The sequence below is a fragment of the Micropterus dolomieu genome, linkage group LG22 (assembly GCF_021292245.1).
Source record: "Micropterus dolomieu isolate WLL.071019.BEF.003 ecotype Adirondacks linkage group LG22, ASM2129224v1, whole genome shotgun sequence".
Lineage (NCBI taxonomy): Eukaryota > Metazoa > Chordata > Actinopteri > Centrarchiformes > Centrarchidae > Micropterus > Micropterus dolomieu.
In genome coordinates this window covers 28,995,962-29,017,291 of record NC_060171.1, presented here as the reverse complement: position 1 = coordinate 29,017,291, position 21,330 = coordinate 28,995,962, and the positions used below count along the sequence as shown (strand labels likewise).

At 39.9% G+C, this 21,330-nt stretch overlaps 2 protein-coding genes across 9 annotated transcripts; one reads left to right on the top strand and one right to left on the bottom strand.

Moving 5' to 3' along the window:
• Positions 1-995: 995 nt before the first annotated feature.
• Positions 996-10,082, bottom strand: psme3ip1 (proteasome activator subunit 3 interacting protein 1). Of its 5 annotated transcripts, none has more exons than XM_046037128.1 (7): positions 8,078-8,214; positions 7,881-7,979; positions 7,103-7,224; positions 4,199-4,338; positions 3,365-3,453; positions 1,871-2,077; positions 996-1,419 (listed from the first exon to the last, which is right to left on the bottom strand). In XM_046037128.1, exons 1-7 carry the CDS (start codon positions 8,202-8,204, stop codon positions 1,415-1,417), a joined length of 789 nt encoding a protein of 262 aa, XP_045893084.1. In that variant the 5' UTR covers positions 8,205-8,214; the 3' UTR covers positions 996-1,414. The 5 variants fall into 5 exon arrangements, with proteins under 5 accessions (XP_045893084.1, XP_045893085.1, XP_045893087.1 ...); XM_046037129.1 differs by lacking the exon at positions 996-1,419 and adding an exon at positions 9,977-10,082 and having other exon boundaries at positions 1,502-2,077; XM_046037131.1 differs by lacking the exon at positions 996-1,419 and adding an exon at positions 9,716-9,942 and having other exon boundaries at positions 1,502-2,077.
• LOC123961619 (cytochrome P450 2F2-like) lies at positions 4,897-19,960 on the top strand. 4 transcript variants are annotated; one of them, XM_046037125.1, is made up of 12 exons: positions 4,897-4,994; positions 10,971-11,078; positions 12,461-12,623; positions 15,151-15,303; positions 15,559-15,719; positions 15,856-15,924; positions 16,106-16,210; positions 17,308-17,446; positions 17,809-17,894; positions 18,164-18,265; positions 18,867-19,008; positions 19,123-19,960. In XM_046037125.1, the coding sequence occupies exons 1-12, from the start codon at positions 4,977-4,979 to the stop codon at positions 19,308-19,310; spliced, it is 1,434 nt and encodes a 477-aa protein (XP_045893081.1). In that variant the 5' UTR covers positions 4,897-4,976; the 3' UTR covers positions 19,311-19,960. The 4 variants fall into 4 exon arrangements, with proteins under 4 accessions (XP_045893081.1, XP_045893082.1, XP_045893083.1 ...); XM_046037126.1 differs by lacking the exon at positions 4,897-4,994 and adding an exon at positions 9,365-9,548; XM_046037127.1 differs by lacking the exon at positions 4,897-4,994 and adding an exon at positions 9,376-9,432.
• Positions 19,961-21,330: the final 1,370 nt, after the last annotated feature.

Genomic DNA, 21,330 nt, shown 5'->3' with positions numbered 1-21,330 from the left:
CAAGTTGTTGTTTTTTTTCAGTACCGAGTACTCATCTTCTTTATCTTTCACAGCTGTTCAAAAAACTTTTAAAGAAAGGCTTTGTCAGATGTATTTTGTACCTCAGTACTGCGCTGGGCTTCTTCATTTTTTCCTTCCAAAGTGGCACAGATCCCCAAGACAGTGGCGCTATAACAGTTTCATATTTTGGTCTGAGCTGTAGGATATTACATTATTTTGACTTCTTACTTTAGGACAAATTAGATTATTCAGTTCTGAGAATCCAGTAATGTATTTTAGGATAAACTGAAATAACTGAGATGATCCTCTGCCTTTTCATTTAGTGCCATCATCAGGCCATCATTCTAATGGATTCAGCACTGTGGTTTACAACCCAATGCCTACCAAACCAATAACATTCCCATCAGCCTCTAACATTTTGTAACTTTTGGACTGTCTTTGGAAAAGAGGCTATCTGAGGGAAAGCACCAAGAATAATTTGTCGTCAGAGGTGTTGCCGCATCAGTGACTCTGCCGATTTCACATATCAAGTTGGATAAAGTCTTGTGTGGCTCCAGAGGATGACGTGTGAAATCTGATTGCTTTATTGTGTCTGAAGACTAAAATTTGAAAATGTAAAAATAAGCTCTGTCACCCCCTCCTCATCTCTGCTTAAGGTTAGCGGCACAAGGCTACATTACCCATTACTACTATAGCGGCTATTTTACTGTATAAGCTGTTACAGTATTTACCTTATCCATTCTTCATAATTCATGCCCATATGCCACACCTGTGATGAGTGGTCAAATGTAGACATCACACAAGATAAAACACTTGAGTTCTCAAGTGTTTTATCTTGTGTGATGTCCTAAGGAAGTGGTGTGTTAATGCAGTATTATTTTTAATTCATAATTGGAGTTTGATATCCAAAATAAGTTTTTAAAAAAAATCTCAGAATCCTGCAAATATACTAGCTCTCTGTCACACGCGCACACACATACAGAGTAAACACACAGTACAAGGGAAAGCGCTTTATTTCTCTCTGCTCATACTTTGACCAACTAAACAAAACTCCAGCGCCTGAGACAGCAGCAAACAGTCGGGCACGGCGTGACTTTTGAGACTAACTACTGATGAGAAAATACATTACATCACACAAATAAAAACAACTTTTCAAACCATTCAGGCTATGCATATAACACAAAGAGAGAGAGAGAAAGAGAAGCGTGTCCTGCCCCGGCTCTCTCTCCTCTGCTGCTAAAAGGTGTGAGTCATGTGACAGTCTAAAGCAGTCTCTTCCTTGCTCCACAGCTGTCAATCACTGTTCCCTCAGCCAACAGCACAGCTTGCAGTCACTGTGGCTTGGGTTGGGAGGGGGGGTGTAGGGGGGGGCAGGATGTCGTCGGGGTAGGCAGTGCGGGATTGGTTGCTCGGCTTAAACTGCGTGAGATTTGATTGAGGGAAGGAAGGGTGGAGGTGTCATGTTTGATAATAGCAAAAAAATCACAAATAGATACACAGATTTAGTTCAGAATAGAGTTTAAATTGGTCCTCATGTTACGGTTTATTAGGGTTACATTACTGGGCTGAACTTTGATGACAAAGAGCAACAGTTCAACTCACAGCTGTGAAAACGACAGGAATACTGAAAATGTTTGAGTGCATGACTAACATATATCACTGTGTGTATGTATGACCTTTAATCCGTCTGTGTGTGTGCATACCTTGTGTGAGGTTACCTTTTACGACTGTTTAACATACTTACGGTTGTGTGTGTGTGTGTGTGTGTATGCTGATGTGTGTCTATGCTGATGTGTGTCTATGCTGATGTGTGTCTATCTGTAGGCCCTGCTGTGCCGGGGGTACGGCAACATGATTGCGTCCACGCTACCTTCGCTGTCCGAGCTGCTGTCAGAGTCGCTGCTGCCGGAATAAACGCAGAGTCCTGGTAAAACGCCGACGCACACGGCCGCTGACGGCAGGTGTAACACACCTTGACCGGTGCTCAGTGAAGCAGAGGGGGTCTTCGCCGTCAGGCCGGGGGCTGTTTGTTGATCTTCAGCTCGCCCTGCTCCTCCTCCTGCACCATTCTCCTGTTCTGAACAGCACAACCTACAGTCAGATTCAGAGCTTGTACATGCAGACATCCCCGGATCGCGTTCGTTTTAAAAACAAGTCAGATGAAATTTAGGAAACAAATTAATTACGTAACCGAGAACCAAGGAAATTTTAAAATAAACTCTTTTTACTATCTAAATAGGCTATTTTCAATTATTTAGAAGAGAATGTAGAATTTCAGTGGAAGGCGGTTAAAAACCTTTGACATATGGAGTCATTAGTTTTGTAAAAACATTTGCATGCACTGAGAAGTGCCTGTCACTGTAAATAAATAAAACGTTTACATGGGATACATGTATACATGAGGAATGGATTTAACTAGTTTTAAAGTTAGTGAGCAATCCCACTGACTTGAAACGCCTACAGACATACATCAACTAGTAGATTTGTTAATTTAAAGTCACGGAAAATGTTCACCAAAAACTGCAGTTCCCCTCAGCTCTATGGAACCAGTTATTAGCTAAAACAATTAACTAAAAGGAGAGTGAACAAATGAATGCTAATGCTGTGCCATGTTTGCTGGATATGTAAATGGAGAAATGTTTGCTAATATGCAATACCAACTTTATAATGTAAATAATATAACATAATAATAATAATAATAATAATAATAATAATAATGGCTCTGTTGCTCCCAAGTGGAAATAAAAAAATCAATGAATGCATTTTTAAACTGCTGTAATAACTGTCCTACTGCTGTCAAAGTGACAATGAATCCTGATCTGAGGCGTTACAGCAGTTGCTGTTGAAATATGAAACATGTCATCTGCACAGAATAAAAAAATATTGTGGACAAAATAAAAACAGATGCTTAACCAGGTGACAACTACCATTCTTTAGCTCCACTGCCCCGTGGGATCTACTGAAAACCATAGCACTGAGTAATACAAGTGTGAAACAAGGTCAAGCAAGGCTGGGGCTTTCTGTAGTTTCTTTTCTTAGGTTTCTATTATGGGGGAACCCGGCCTAAAATCTGAGTAAACCTGGTTTCACTGAATGTACATCACACTTCCAGTTCGCAGAGATTTTCCAATTATAAAGGAAGTTCCATCTCTGCATGTGGAAGAAAAAAAATAAAATAAAAGCACACTTCAAGACATCTATGCATCATTCAGTCAGAAGCAGTGAGCTGTATGTGACTTGATGTTTTTCTGGTCTGATAGTTCTATCATTTAGCAATTCCAGGAATGGTCAAAGAGGTGCACAACTCAATTTCTGTCCACTTCAGACAGACATTCCTCCTTACATGCCTCAGGCTGCAGCCCACCTGTGTGTCTGTCTCCATTTCCTGTCGTCGTTGCTGTAGTTGTGATTTCCACCTTCTGTTTCTTACTGCTGTCTGACGACTGGGAGGAGCTGGGTAACGGAACAAAGAGATTTTGAAGATGTAAAGCTCCTCTATAATCAAGATGTTCATATCAGCAATGGGTCAAATGACTGAGGGCAATTGGGGTCATTGGCAGTGACAGACCTACAGAAAGTTACCACCTGAATCTCTGTAGTTCCCCTGAGCTCCACAGAGCAATTTTAGCATCTTTCTGCTCATCGTTTTGGTTTTATGTCCCACAGCTTTCATTGAGCATGGAGGTTCAGTCTTGACATATTGTATAATGTGTTAAAAATTGTAAACTCAAGGTTCAACTTACTTAGCTGTTCCTTAAGCTTTCTGCAGGTGGGGTACAGCCGAAAGCTTCAGGAAAACCTTAAGTGAATCTTGAGTAGAATTTCTTTTAATTTTCAGTTCACTAGTCTTCAATTTTTTTGGCTTCAATGGGCAGCTGTTTTCTGTGAAAAAGCTCTGATAAAGCAACCCTACCTGAACACCACAAGTTAGCAACTAGCTGGTAAAGATAGTGGAGCATTTGGCAGCTAAAGACAAAAGATATTTCCCCCAGGAGTCGGTGAAGACTAAAAACTAAACCAAAGGAGAGTGAACATTGGACTTCAATTTGTCAGATGGACACAAAAAACAAATTCAAATGTTGCTCCATGTCCTCTGCATGTGGAAACAGGCAAGTGCTTGCTAACAAGTGCGCAATGTCAACTTTATAAGGTGATAAACACTGATATGTCAGTGTTTTAAGGATACGTATTTGCGTACCTGCGCCTCTTGACAGCTCCAGCCAACAAATGGGCCTGAGACAGGTGGCTGGTCCTTTGCTCTACCCCTGAATGTTTAGGTGCCGCCTTCTTTTCAGGCTCTTTGCGACTTTCTGTGGATGCTTTCTTCACTAGAGCGCTGTGAAAGTGCAGAGTTAAGGTAAATAAACCATAATGGAGCCACTGAAAGTGAGCAATGAGTGGGCTCAGGGGCAAACAGAAACACTCGTCCCGCTCAGCAGCATTCTGTCCTCCCTTCAGGGGGAGCCATTACATCTCTCCATCAGTGTGCTGGAAGAAGTGACACAGTTCTCAAGGCTAAGAAAAGCACTCCGGCAGAGAGAGGTGACACAGATACAGAGCCTAAAAGAAGACCAGGACATGTGCAGAGCTCAGGAGACATGAAATCAGGTCGAGATGCAGGGACAGAGGAAAATAGACACACACACACAAAAACACAAAGCACAAAAGGTATAAGACAAAAGGGACAGGTGGACAGGACTCAGCAGACTCAAACTGAGGCATCAGGTATAAGTGAGGTAGAGACGAGTAGTCCTGAGTTTTCACTGCATTATCTAAGGTCTGCACCTGTGTGTGTACTTTGTGTTCCCAGCAACTGCTTTAAATCATCACCGTAGTTACCAGCCTATGATACAGTTTCCACGACAACCCATTCTCTTATTCATCTGCACACAAACCAGTCTGTCCGCAAAGACAAAGACGGCGTGACAGAGAGGGACTGCTGAAAAGCACAGAGAGCAACAACATGCCCTGGTGACATGCAAGACCTTCATAAGGTGCAGTATTTACACTGATGTAAGGCACAGCACCCACTGATTACATGAGTTCGGTTTATAAGTTAGGTGGACTGTCCTAAATACATACATTTTTCCCCAACTGATTATCATATCAATATTAATCCGATGTAACAATTTATTTAATTTGAGGTTAATTCTGAAAATAAACAGGATAGGCTGGTTCCAGATCTCTGAATCACTGCCCACATCTCAGATTTGTTCAGCGATTGTGCCCACTCACAGCTGCTTCCTTCATTTGGAGAAACCGTCGGCCAGTAAGAGTTCAGTAGGCGGGATTAGGAAAGGGAATGCCATATTCCTACATAGCTAGCTAGTAGAGGTAGAGAAACACTGATAAATCCGCCAGGTTGATATTAAGTTATTGCAGATATCTGTATATGTCAGACAACAAGTAACAAGGATATCAGTACAGACACGGCAAACTAGAGGAGGAGAACAAGGATGGACACGTACTTGTGTGTATGTGTGTGTGCGCGCATAATGCAGTCCCAGCGGGAGCTTGAGTATGGTGGAGCTGTGCCTGCCAAAACACATAAAGCTGCAATTATCTCCTTTAAATGTTCAACAGCATAAAGTGCTGAAAATAACAACTTCACTACTTATCTTTGAGATACTGACACACTTACTGAGAAACCCTACACAATATATACAGTACTATATGGAAAAATGTTGCTCTGCTAGAATATTAAAAAAACTCATCACTACAGAAAGTAGTTTGTAGGATACCTGGCTCTCTTCATGCAGCTTTTCCTATCCACACATTTAAAAGGAATAATATGTAACTAAAACCAACTAGACCTATGTTAGATATTTTGCAGTAACTTAATACTGAAAATCTTTGAGACTGTTACTTCAATAATGCAGACAACAACTCCCATGATCCCATGCTACTTCACGATGTCACCAACCTACATCTTTTGTTGTTGTTTTGATGTGAGAGACCCTTAACGCCAGAAATTACATACTGTTTGTTTAATATTCCCACTAGGTTCAAATATCCAGCTCACACTGTGCTAAAATGATGCATTGGTTTATGAATTATCTAGCTGACAGAAAATCTACCAATCAATGCGACAGTAACTTTGCAAGATTTGCTCACTTTTGTCCGTTTCATTCATTCAATATAATGAATACTATGAGTTTTTCGGCTAGAGTATGGTAACCTGATGAGTAGTAGTAATCTGAAATAGATCAATAAAAAATAAAGACAATGGATAGTCACAGTCTTAGTTGCAACATCTTCCATAATTCCTATCTTAAAATTTATAAGAAATAAAAGGGGTCTTAAATAATGCACAAATTATCCTTTGATATCCTCTATCAGTAGGAAGAAGAAACTACAGCAACACTAACAGATCTGTGTCATAGCTGGTACCTCCCACCCCTACGTGTATAGGGTTAGTTACATTTTGATAACAGAGATGAGTCAGCTAGCCAAATAATGCAGAGGAAGAGGAAATTCTACAGTGCCACAATGCAGACGTTAATAATACTACTGTATTTTCAGTTTGAGTATTAAAGACTCTTGATGTCTCGGCGGGCAGTGAGTATTTCTGGTTCAAAACAGCGTAAGGGCTGCAAGCCGTGTTTTGTAAACCAGAAACCGCAGCACCTGACAGTCAGACTAATTTGCATTCAGTATTGATACTGGTCACACAGACAGCCAGAGTATTTTTGTAAATATCTGTTCAGCATTTACATGAATTGCTACTCTATTTTCATTTAGTGTATTGAAATGTGTTACATATGGACACTGGAAGTTGGAACGGGCTACAGAATATTAAAACTGTATGGCAGCAGCTTCAATCCCAAATTCCTTTCTCTTTTTTTGCCTGTGGAGCACGTGAGGTTTCCATTTAAAACTCCACAACTAGTCTCCACCAGTCCTCATTTCCTAATCAACAAAATAAACAAGACAACTGAAGTGCAACTGCTGACACTTTAAATACATCTAAGTGCTTATTATAAACCCGCAAATCTGTTGTAGCTCACCAAAATGGAAGACAACAGATGAACATAAACACAGAGCGATACTGGCTAATTAAAATGTCTTTTGCATATAAAACAAACACGTGATAAAAGGATATTCTGTATTCCAGCAGTTCCTGCTTCTCCTCATCCCTGCGTTGCTTCTCCACCAGGCACTGTTGCCGGGAGACCTCGTCCAGGAAGCTGGACTCATCCTCGTTCAATCCTCTCACCATGTTCCCTGTCACCATGGAAACAAACATGCTCTCAACACATGGCAGGACAGTGATTGCATTTTTCAGAAAACAAACCACCGCAGTTTATTTTAAATCCACACACAAGTGACCTTCATCTGGAAAGAAAACCCTGAAATCTGGCATACTGTTGGGCGGACATCTGACATGATTTTGAACATACTCAAAATAGCTAGGGCTGAAATCTTTCCTAATTAATCTGTATGTACATACAGAATGTGTGCAACAATGTGTTGTTGTACTTTATGCTTATCATATGATTTATATGTAAACTGGTCTACTAATTATTGCTGTCAAATTAATGCAGTGGAATAAAAAGTACAATGAAATGCAGCGGAGAAGAGGTTTACAGTACCATAAAATGTAAATACGCTGTACTAACGTACTGTACTTGAGTGTCCTACATTAGACCCTCCCTGCCTGTTAAATGGCCTAATCTTTAAAACTCCATGCCCCTCGTTTGTATTGAAGGTTTTCTATCAAAAGGAGTGATCTGTTTAGCATCTAAAAGCACTGAGCAAATCCTTGTCATGACTGTTAATCTTTCAAACCCATAGCCACTGGCTCTTTGTCTTGGAAAAGTGTTAATTCAAACGGAAGTAAAAGACCTAATGACAGATATAACAAAGAGAAAAAGACCCACTGAATTTGAATTGCTCCTCATATTCATCTTGTTTCTTGTCTTTCTGCTCCTGCAGCCGCTCAAAGAGCGAACGTGGGTCATACGCCTCCTCTGGGGCATCTGAGGAGTACAAAAACAAATATGTGGGCGTCTGCACAGCTATGCATTTCATAGGTTTGGTGCGTTCTGGATCTGTGTGTAAGTGTATGTGTTCTTACCCTCAGGGTCGTCAGGTTTCCTAACTTTCTCCCATTCTTCTTGTCTCTTCTTCCTCTTCTCTTCAAGCTCAGCTTCTGAAACAAACTTCCTGCTGAGGTTGACGCCCGCTGCCCCTCCCCCTTCCATTACAGCTGACCTGCACACAAACACACCTTACTTCTAACTATCACTCCCCAAAATATGTTTTGGGTTTTTTTATTCAAGACTAGACATAGTCTATTTCTGATGGGCTGTTATTAACTACCAGGTGAATAAGTCTGTAGCATTAGTTTTCGATGTGTTTTTTTTCTGGGGACCCAGGAAAATTCATGCATTCAATTAATATATTATTTTTCTCTGTGGTCCAGCAAAGGACTGAATCAATCTAATCTATGATACTCAGCTTGTGCCCCCTGACCAATCAAAATAACCTGAGACTACAATTCAATGATGCATCTCTTGAATAAGTGCATGTGCATACCACCTATGGACAGGGCAATAACATGATACTACTACATTCACCAATGCTATATTAATTTGTCATTTTGCCACAGAGGCCCCCAATAATGAATGAATCAGTTTATATATCTAAAATCTGTTCTCTTTACTTTCATCTGCACTGTTTACTGTTTTTGCACTGTTTTACTGTGGCTACTGTGTTATAAGTTATTTTAATTTTAATTCTATTTTAATATAGGTTTAATGTATGTTTAATGTATGTATGTTTTTTATGCTACTGGATACTTGAATTTCCCTCGGGATAAAAAGAGTATATATCTATCTATATCTATATTTGTAATGTTTCGGTGATCTAAACATAACAGTGACGTTAGGGCACTAGAAGTAGTAACAGAGCTGCTAAAAAGACATCGAGGTTGATGCTGTAAAGTCAGAATAGATGCATACCTTGTGTTGGACTGGAGAAGAACCAAGGTCACATTTAACAAGTGACACCCCTGAAGTGAGCAGTCACAAATGTGTCACTTTGCTGTGATATAAAGGCTTACTTGTCATTTTTAGAATTTGTGGAAACAAAGACAGACCAGGAGAACAATTCACAAACAAATTTGTGTAAGTTCTCTATTTGTTGAGCCTGAGCCATACATTCAAATCCATAGCGATTTTTGTGTCACAGTGTGAGGTGGTGTGTACAGCAGAATCACATGTTGTATGCTGTTATTTTCTATGTTAGGTGGCAACACACTGCTGCAGTGAAACCACCAAAAACACAACACATCCAAACCACAACAACAACTACTTAACCGCAGCCTTATTAAATTGCTATTTAATGCTGTTGACATTTCACAGGAGGACTAAACTGAACTCCACCTGCAAGGTTTTGGCTCTCCCTTGTGGTCACATTTAATCCACACAAGTAAGTTAAGTGAAATGACAGCGATTGAACAGACGTTTCTTCAAAGAAGACAGTTCATTAAAAATCATAAGCACATCTCAACCGACTGAGGTGTCGATGGAGTTAAATCCGACAAGGTCTGTTTAACGGACCAACGCTTCGTTTGTACCGGGGCCCTGTTGATTCACTAACCATTAACGTTACCTAAGGAGACGGTTACAATGTTAGCCGCTAAAGGCTAGCCTTTAAAGCAAACAGCGGACACATTCCGCTAACGATAAAAGCAGCCAATGCAGCAACCAACCTGCAGTACAAGATTCAGACTCACTCGCTTTCTATTGTTGTAGTTTAGACGCTCGAGCGGTGTCTCTGGTTAAAGCTGTGCGCACGCAGCTAGCGTTAGCTTCGTTAGCATTCAAGCAAGCAGTTGTCACCGCTGCTAGTAACCGAACATCGTGTCATGTTGGAAAAGCGATGCTTCCTGATGCACGGCCGAGTATACTCGAGTTTCGGCTCATGACCGTTTCATATCACGTTGAATAATTTCTCTGTCTCTTGAACTTACCAAGCTCGGCTAGTCGATATAATATTACTGCTCCAAATTAATGACGTTTTGTGTGACTGTAAAAGATTTCCGGTCACGGTTTTGGACGTGCGACTTTAGTTCCGACCTACTTTGGGGACTTTTTTTGAGCTGTTATACTATTATATATATTAAACCATTATTATTTTATCATTACTACTGAATTAATGTAAAAACAGTATTTGTAGCTGGTTGAGGTGAAGGTACATTTTATCTGAAGCTAATGATTTGATGATGAATTAAAACTGCTGATTATTTGTACTCAAAGTTATTTAAAACAAATTCAAATAATTAAAAGGAAAACAGCAAATTCTCATATTTAAGAAGTTGGACCCATGACATGTTTGGCATCTTTGCATTACAAATTACTTAAATTATGATCTTACAATAATGAAAATACTTTCCCAACATTGATTTTCTCTCAGCTGATTAATCAACTAATTGTTTCAGCTGTACTTGTATACATTGTTGGGTAGTTCAATTTATAACAAAACATCATATTTTATTAGTTATTCATATGTTTTGTAAGTGCAACATTTCTGTTTGACATGTAGGGGAGAAAAAGTGGCGTGAAAATAAAAGGTTCAAGTAAAGTATGTGTACCTCAAATTTGGACTTAAGTAAATGTACTTACATTCCACCACTGGCTGTAGCCAAATTTACAACTTATAGCTTTCTTCCACTCTACTGATCGGCTAAATTAATCAAATCTAGGGAACTCAGCAACAGCTACACTGCTAGTTAATGGTGGATAGTTAATGCCAAAGCCTGTCAGAACTTGTGCTGCTCAAAGTGTTTCTGTTTGATGTTCCCATTCACCTTTAAGTACTGGGAAGCAAAGTACACAGCCTGTAGAGGCAGGGCTAAGAGCTGAGCTACACCTTTAAAGCAAGTCATTCAGCTTGCCTGTTCAGTTTCCACCATGTTTGCTTCAGTCACCCTGCTATGCCTCTGTGTTGTCTTCATCATCCTTCAGCTGAAATCCCGAAGGCCCAAGAACTTTCCACCGGGACCCACTGCCTTGCCGATACTGGGGAACATTTTGCACCTGAACCTAAAGAACCCCTTGAAGGACTTTGAGAGAGTAAGAAAAATTCTGAAATGACTGAAATTTTTATGGCACTGATGTGATTTCTATTATTAGTACCTAAAATGTGTTTAAATACTGTGCTGCATTTCCTGACAGTAGTAGTTTCAAGAGTTGCTGTGCCACTACAGTGTAAAACAAATACATGTGAAAGAAACTAACATCTATGCAATGTATGATGTATAAGGGCAAGAATCACTCACAACAGCGCTACTGCTGTGATTGCATAACATATTGTCATTTTTTGTGCAGAGTTGACTACCTGTGAACTTGGACTTTATCCAGTGGGTTTGGACATTTTGACAGATAGGGCATTGTATAACTTGCACCCAATATATGTCTTGTTAAGCCAATATTTGTCTCCACTGGTAAGATCTCAATACAATGTAAGTGTAAGGTGTTAGTTCTGTGGTGCTCTTCATCAAATAAATCAAAGCAACCTCTCTTTATGGAAACAATATCTTGGATGATTATCTACAGACACCACTGTCCCAAGTTCTAAGTCATTATAAGGCTTGTGGAAAGAGATATTGCTGTTGATTATTCATTATTCCCTATTGTAGTTACCAATAATTGCCCTAGTGTCTTATTACTTTTAAATATTTTTCTTACTCCCTTTTACCATGATAGCGGGATAATTTTCTCGTGATCTCGAGATAACAAAACAGTAGTTTAACACAGGGGTTGGCAGGAACGTTTCTTAAGGGTAAATTCAGTATCATTATTATCCTGCGCTTCTCATTTGTGATTGGATTCCCCTGAATCTCTTCATAACAACTTTGTTGAAGAGGATGATAAAAAAGACACAAAAGAAAAAAAATCATCAGGAGCGGGAGTCGAACTTGCAATACAAAAATCAAGTCCTGCTCTAACTGAGCTAACCAGTAACACAGGAAATTTATCTGAAAATATCCTAAAGAAATGCACCTGCTGACCCCTGTATTCAGCTATGGTTTGTTATGTCAAGATCATGAGAAAATTATCCCGTTATCATGGGAAAACAGAGTAAAAATAAATTGAATGGATGGCCTGCTTAGGGCTTCTGTATTTTGAACCTATTTACTGGTTTTACATGTTGTAAATTGTTTTCACTACTTTGTTTTTACTCAGTGGTTCTTAGTGCTTTTATTATTATCTTGTGTTGCTCTTTGTAAATAATATTTATTTTTCTATTTAACTGACGGTTGAGATGTGTCTGCTCTGTATGTCGGTTTTGGCTGTGCTGCAAATCCAAATTTGCCACGTCTGACAATAAATACTGAACTGAATTAAGTTTTTGTGATTTCCGTGAATTTGCCACATATAAGAGTGACATCCCTCTTAAGTTATGTGATATGTATGTATTTCAAACTCTGACATGTCATCTTGTTCTCTCCCAGTTGAGGAAGTCTTATGGAGATGTTTACAGTCTGTTCATCGGTTCCAAACCAGCTGTAATAGTTAATGGGGTGAAGGCCATGAAGGAGGCTTTAGTGACCAAGGCCACTGATTTTGCTGGACGACCCCAAGACTTGTTCGTCAACGACGCCACCGTCAGTAAAGGTAGAACACATAATATGTCACAGGGTAGAGCATGAATTACATTTTACACATGTAATGTAGCTCTTTCCATGCATATACTGTATGTAGGGATGGAGCAGTTACCAGTTTTACTAAATAGTAAATAAAAACGTGGTGCAGTGAATAGGTTTTTATTGCCATCATTATGCCAGTAAATGAAAATGTGCCCTATCCACACATACACTGAACACAATGTTAAAGCATGTTGCAGCATGCTGGGGAATGGTGAAAAGGGAGACACAAGCTCCTGGGCTAGAAGTAAAGGTAACCTTTTGCCTTGTATATCTTTGTCAAAGGCAGTTCTATGGTATTTATTGTCTTTGCCATTCTAAGAAAAACTAATTACACACTGAAGTGTGTAGTTCACTCTTTTGATTTTGATATTGTGTGATTTACTTTTAAGAAGTGTGTTTGTACAGCACAGTACTATTCAGTTTGTCAGAAAAAAGGGAGGTAGGGCTCCCTTTATTAAAACAACATCCAAGCAGGCAGTTAATCAGTTATCAAACAGATTTGAATGTGCCAAGTGGAAATTCCTTAATTATGTCTATGCCCACTCCATGTTCAGCAGGTTTATATATTGTTCTGACCAGGAGTCTCTTGAAAAACAGGCTGCTCCACGGTTCTGGTGACAGCAACTCTCAACGTGATCCTACTCAACACATTGGGCAGGGAGTCACTTTCCTTGCATAAAAATAAAAATGTGGCAGACAGTCTGCGTGCCACACGTAATCCAGTGTTCATTATTTTCTTTTTTTGTGATCAAATTTGTATTGCATTTATAACAAAGCATACACTCCAACAAAGTTTATTCCAGGGGGAATATCCATCCTGATTATGAGAACATAGGATTGAAGGGATATTGGAAGATTCATTCATCTGTACAAGTCTGTTTCAATATGTCTAAATATCATTAGAATTATTTGAGACCACTGACTGTAATGAAGGCAAAATATAAATGCCAAGATCTCTCAGGGTCTTACACTATCATTGCAGGCCTGAATCGCACATGTTAATGGTTCCGATCTAAAAATGAAAAGTAGGGCACTGACTGGGCTGCCCTGCTAGACCCCTCGCTGTACTTAAAAAGGTTCAGAGACAAGATTATTAATTTGTGTGGTGTATAACATATGTGCATTTGACGCATAACAGTTTAACATAGCACTGTAGCAGCTGGATAGAGGATTAGTGACCTTTAAGGGGAGAGCTGAGGTCAGTGGTTACGTGGAGACTCAGTAATTTCTGTCGACGGAGAGAGACGAGGGAGCCGAGAAGCTTGGGTACCTTTGAAGCCGCCGTGTGCTGAATGTAGCTCTTCCATGTCACTTTTCGTGAACCGGCCAATCAGAATCAGAATCAGCTTTATTTGCCAGGTATGTGTCACATAGGAGGAATTAGTGCAATAGTGCCATGAGCAGAGTGCAAAGGATGCAGGAGTAAATTGTTATTACCATTATTGTTATTATTATGTACATGTCGGAGGTGGATGTGATATACAGGTGCACACACACATACAAGCATGCCTGTACACATGTACACAGTGTGATGAGTGCAAAGAATGCTGGAGGTATTGTGTGCGGTTTTATGTAGGCTACATGATGTAGGTAGATTTGGTGTATACAATATGACTGAATATCAACAACTTTGAAATGGAGAATGATGAAAAAGTCACTGGTAGTGGTAGCCAGTAAACAGGAATTATTGCACAGGAATTGTTCCTGACACCGTGAGTCAGAATCAGCTGTTCATCAGAGTGATGGCTTGTGGGAAGAAACTATTCCTGAGTCTGTTGGTTTTGGCGTACAGTGCTCTGTAGCGCCTACCAGAGGGGAGACGTTGGAAGAGGTTGTGCCCTGTGTGAGATGGATCTGCAGTGATGTTTCCTGCCCAATCACAGCCTTGATGGGGCGGGACATGTAAAAATATTGTCAGATATATCACTGGGGATGCTGGGGACATGTCAGAATCAGAATGTCTCCATCACTTTTTGAAAGCTTTTGTTAAAATGTTGTGAAAAACAGATTGCAACAAGAAATGTTAAATAACAAATGGAACAATGCACGATAAGAAACATGCAATGCAATTGAAATATAGAAGAAACAAATGTATTGTCCAAAAGCTGATTACTACATTATATTCCATTATATTTTTATATTTTCAATTGTCACCTGCCACCTTAATTATGTTTCCCTTCATATAAATAGAGACATTTGGACAATGCAGGAAATTAAATGTTTGATGCCCAAAGTCGTTTTAATGTTATAATATTTACTAGTTTCACCTTGAGGTTGAGGATAGGTTCAACTGCCTAATACAGAAATGTCTCAGGTTTGAAAGTAAAAAAAAAAAAAAATCATCTTGAAGTACTGTGGAGGGTAAAACAGGTTAGAAAGTTAGATGGAATAGAACAGTAGTGATCACACTGGATAGTAACATTTAGAGAAAATGTTACAGTAGATGACCTGTAAACTCACACTGTACGTTCTTTGTGTCACTACACCTGTTGAAGGAGTGATTCTGGCAGATTATGGCTCTTTTTGGAGGGATCATCGTCGCTTTGCTCTGATGACTTTGAGGAACTTTGGTCTGGGGAAGGATTCCATGGAGGAGAGGATTCACGGAGAGCTGCGATACACCATTGATACACTGGAAAAGAGCATTGGTATAACTTTAATCGGTGACACCACAAATATTATAATATCAATTTCCATTTACGTTCATGTCAGTGGATTTTTATGGTTCCTTTTAAAGAGTTCTCCATTGTGTTCCATTGCCCTTTATCTCTCTGTCACTTTCTGCTCACTGCGTAAACTTGTGTTGACTGGTTGATTTTGCATTGTGTATTGTTAGTGTAATGTTCTTTTGTATTGTTGTTCAGTGCTGTGTCATACTTCAATCTACATTTTGTCTTTTACAGGCAAAAGCTTCAGTCCTCGACTTATTTTTCATAATGCGGCTTCCAACATCATCTGCCAGGTTCTGTTTGGTACACGTTACGAGTATGATGATGAGTTCATCAAAGTGATTGTTCAATGCTTCACTGAGAATGCCAAGATAGCTAATGGACCATGGGCTATGGTGAGTCAAAGCATGTTACCAGTGTAACAACTCTGGCCCTGTGCTTTAAGCAAAATTTGCTAATTTGCTCTAAACAAACAGTACAGCTAAGGCTGATAAACTAATGATTTATCTTTATTTATTTACTTTTTTACAGCTGTATGACACTCTTCCCATGATTCGTAACCTGCCACTGCCCTTCAGCAAGGCCTTTAAGAATGTTAAGGTATGTTAATTGGAAAATATTAAATTTAGGAATAAACATATAAGAGTAAACAAAGATATGAGAATCAATGGTACAATGGATTTTTTTTTCTAACATCACACATATATACGGTGACAACAACACACTTTGTCAGTGGAAAAAAACTGAATGAATACAAATTAATGCTGACATACGTTTTCAGACTTGTCAGAATCTTGTGAAGTGCTTGTTGACAGAGCACAAGAAGACCAGAGTGCCTGGAGAGCCACGAGACTTTCTTGACTGCTATCTGGATGAAATGGAAAAGGTGTGTTCGTGTGTGTATGGGGGTGTTGAAAGAGTCACCTCACTACCAAATGCATGAAGATGTGTGTGTTTGTAATTTGACTCTTTTCACAAGAGGAATTTTCAATGACACATGTGAACGTTGAGTAATTGAGGGTCTGGTTTGTCTCAGCCAGCAGCGAAGTTGACAAGAATTTACAGACAAATTTTAAGGTACATGGCAAACTACTCTAAACTATTAGACAATAGGCCTATACAGAATGACATTTTTCATTTAAGCTTCCATCCATCCATCCATCCATCCATCTATCGTCAACCGTTTATCCTGCGTACAGGGTCGCGGGGGGGTTGGAGCCAATCCCAGCTGACATCGGTTGAAAGGTGGGGTACACCCTGGACAGGTCGCCAGTCCATCAGAGTTTATCAATACAGCGGTCTTTGGTAATGTTGCCCTGTTTAACGCCAGGTTTCTAACCCATTTTCTTCTCATGGCATAAAACTAAAATAATACAACGTTAAAGTTAGTTGAAGTGCTGTGGATCATCCTAGAAAATATGAGCCACGCCAGAAACACACTGACTAAACAGATCAAAGCTGCAAAGAAAAGCTATGCCGAAAAGCTAAATAACAGCTTTGCAGCCAACGACCCTGCGTCAGTGTGGAGAGCCCTGCGGACACTCAAAAACTACAGGAGACTATATCACAATAACAACTTTATGTCCATTGACTGCCTGGAGGGTATCTAGTGTTTGGAAGGGAGAGGAGAGGTGTATGCTCAGTGTTTTTCCACCAGTGTTTTTGAGAGCGTGTTGGACTAGCCGCTTGGCGAGCGTTCTATAAGGCGCATTTAGCTTTCTTCCCTGTGTTGTCACAAGGATGAAAGGGAAGCGGCTGGACTACAAATGAGCTGTTTTCAAGCAGTTCAGAGCAGAGTTTTCTGTGGCAGATGGGAACTCCCATTGTGGTGGACTTTGAGCTTTTTCACTTTGCAAACCTATTATATGCACAATATATAACTCCATAAAGGTGAGGGAAAAAGCCAAAAAGCATAATACCACCTTAATAATACCACAACTTTAATGTCTGCTTGTCTTGAAACAATCATTCTCCTCTTTTTAGAGAGGCAATGATGGCTCTTCATTTTCAGAAGATGAACTGACTTCGTATGCTCTAGATCTTCACTTCGCTGGGACTGACACTACCTCCAACACCCTGCTTACTGGTTTCCTTTATCTTATGACCTACCCACACATCCAAGGTATACCTGCACATTTAAATATTGGTAACCTTTCTGCCATTGGCTCTAAAGTTATTGTTGTCTTTCTATCTAAAGTGTGTATCTATGCATGAATCAACATTCTGCCTAGCAAGCTGCTACCTACCTGTGTGAAAATGGCGTTAGCTAGGGCATTTTGGTACAAATAACTGAGATGACTGAGTTTCTTTCTCTTGAGAAATCATCTTTGGTTGATCCTAAATAGTATAGACTAGCGCCTGACCTGTCTAATGCTGCAGTAAATGTACAGGAATGAAGCACAGATAGATAGTTGTGTGTCCAGTGATTATTACCAAAATGTAAGCGATACAGCATTTATCACTATAAGTCATTGGATCTCTCAGAGCGTTGTCAGCAGGAAATAGACCGGGTGTTGGAAGGGAAGGATCGGGCCAGTTTTGACGACAGACACCTCATGCCTTACATGCAGGTATATCATCATTTTGTTTTTTTGTAATTATTTCACTTTTATTTCATGTGTTCACATGAGTCTAAGTGGCATAATAATTGCTTAGCAGCTTTGGAGATCAGTTTCAGTATTTCAGTTTGCCTGGTTGTAGACATGCTGGTGGGTTCCCATATTTCAAGTTTATTGGTCGTTTTTTTTGTGGCTGAGCTTTTGAGAGTCTGCATTGTTTTTCTTCTTCCCTAAGTCAGAAAAAAAATAAAAACATGTTGTTTAAATCCCTCTGCATCCAGGCTGTGATCCATGAAGTGCAGAGGATAGCCAACACTGTTCCACTTAGTGTTTTCCACTGTACGACCAAAGATACAGAGCTCATGGGATATTCTATTCCCAAGGTAAGAAGCAATTGGTGCTAAATCCTTTCTGGCAATAGTGTTGTGGAAACAAACCTCACAGTACTCTATACAAATTCCTTATAGCCAAGTCACACCACTCGGCAGCCATCTTGGCAACGCCTCTGGGCAGCTATTTCGGAATAACCATCTGAGTGAATGGGGAGAGAGCCGGAACTGCAGGTCACCAAGACATAAAAACTATATGAATAGAATCAGCAGTAAAATCTGATAAAAATCACTGGAAAAGTTTAACAACTTTGCCCTAAAATAAGGTTTAAAAAGGGTTTTCCCAACCGGTTATACTTCAACTACGCATGTGTCACCACTTCCATGCATGCGCAGTAGAAGAATAACCTAATAACCTAACCTAATTAACCTAATGACCTTTAAGTCAGTGGAACAACACGGTTGGCTGAAATATGTTTCCCACATTGACTGTTAAAAGCAGACGATTGGCTTTCTAGCGGGAGGGGCAGGATAACAACCATCTTTGCCGTTACGAGCTTTCCTCAGAGTTGTATTGAGTGGCGTGTCTCCTCTAAAATGTCTAAAATCTTAACTTCTTACAAATGTTTTGTACCTTCCTGTATTTTCTCCTCAGGGTACAATGATCATCCCTAACCTGACCTCAGTGCTGAGTGAGGAGGGACAATGGAAATTCCCCCATGAATTCAACCCTGAAAACTTCCTTAATGACAAGGGAGAGTTTGTTAAACCAGAGGCCTTCATGCCTTTCTCCGCAGGTATGAGAGAGAACAACAAACAGCAGTATGGGACTTGTTATTGTATCAAACCTGCAGTGACATGCACATATAGAGTTTAATCAAACCGTTATAGAGGTATTTCTTATGTCTCAGGTCCTCGGATGTGTCTTGGAGAGGGTCTGGCTCGTATGGAACTCTTTCTCATCATGGTGACGCTGCTGAGGAAGTTTAAGTTCATCTGGCCTGAGGATGCAGGGGTGCCAGACTACTCTCCGGTCTATGGGGTCACTTTAACCCCCAAACCTTATCACATGAAGGTCCAACACAAGCCAATGCAGTAAGGCGGTCTGCAGACACATGGCACATGGCACCACAGTGGAGACTGACCCAGATTAACACAAGCAACTCCTGAGAACAAATTTGCTGAATACAATACAGGGATTTCTGTGCTACACCTAATGGCAGTTAACAGTACACATTGTGAAATGTGCCAATATGTGGTTATGGCACCCCAGAATGAATATTAAATTATGTTTTGACCTATCAATAGATCCTGCAGTGGGTATCAGGCATTGCTATCATTTTTCTAGCAGATACTCGAGCAGATACTTACATTCTGTAGCTATATTGTATTTACTTAGGTTCTGAAATATGAATGCCATGGCCTGCTCAGTAGTCCAGCCACCATCACTGCATCTGGTTCCACTAGCCTTATCAATAGCGTCTTGTTATCATAGACAACTTTGTATCCTCAACAACCTGTATGCTCTGTAGAGTTCTGCAGCTTTCAATCCCTGATCCCATCATTTTCTCACTCTACAACCTGGTTAGCTAGTTCACTTGCATCTCCCACCACTGCTATGTTGATGACATGCAGCTATATCATATTTATGATCCATACACAGTATGCACAAAACGTCAGCCCCAACTAAAATCACATGATCAGAACCTGCTATCACTCTCAAAGTGAAATAAAAGTATGAATAGAAAACTATGCTTGAGGGGGTTTTTTTAAGCATAATGGCATCCAGATAGATTTTCAAATTCCTAATGCATTGAAACATGCAAACATAATTTTAATGCTGGATATGGTCGTACAAATTTTACCTACTGCTGTAATTTAAATGATGCATCGTATAAGATGATCATGTGTTTTATATGTAAAATCTTTGCAAAAATCCAATGCAGTGTCAATCTCTGCTCGCACAGAATTTCTGAGAAACAACCAGCAGCAATGAAAGAACTGTCCATCCCTCCTTTGCGAACAACAGCGTATACAAAACACGTGTGTGATCATGTCCCGACTCCACACCGAGCTTCAGGCTCATTGTTTGGTGCTATTGCGCTTGTATCAACGGATGGCAAACAGGCATGATGACAAACAGTGGGTAATAACTTTTGATGGGGGGCAATGGTGTGCCAGCCTCACATCCAGCTGCCTCTGAACCTGGGCTACTCAGCTCTGGGACGTGAAGCATTTGGAGCAAGAAGTTACTGTAAAGAGCGAGCCCTCCCTAGGATGAAATTTCGAAGGGCAATATTGATGTTTCCGTTGCAAACGAGCCAGCTCTTTTAAGAGAACTATGGGAGCCAGCTCCAGTCTGAGAGCCAATTTCGGTTAATTATTAACCATTCTGTTTCATTAGTACGGTGTTATTTTTGTTATACAACTAGGAAAGTTATTCTTGACATCTGACACTTTTTAAACTTCAATATGACAGAACATTTCAGAGTATTGCAGATGAAGAATGTTACATATTTATTTCTTGCAACAAATATGTAACTTAGGCAGTGACTAACAGAAGTGGTACTAATTGAATAGCCGTTTGGGAGCCAAAAGAGCAGACTCTCGGAAACGAACGTAGCCATCAGTAACAGGGTATTTACCATATATATATATATATATATATATATATATACACATACATACACACACACACACACACACACACACACAGTGGGTACGGAAAGTATTCAGACCCCTTTAAATTTTTCACTCTTTGTTTCATTGCAGCCATTTCCCAAAAATCAAAAAAGTTCATTTTATTTCTCAGTAATGTACACTCAGCACCCCATCTTGACAGAAAAAGACAGAAATGTAGAAATTTTTGCAAATTTATTAAAAAAGAACAACTGAAATATCACATGGTCATAAGTATTCAGACCCTTTGCTCAGTATTTAGTAGAAGCACCCTTTTGATCTAATACAGCCATGAGTCGTTTTGGGACATACCGCTTAGAATTAAGGCCAAAAAGTTCTATCTTGGTCTCATCAGACCAGAGGATCTTATTTATCACCATCTTGGAGTCCTTCAGGTGTTTTTTAGCAAACTCCATGCGGGCTTTCATGTGTCTTGCACT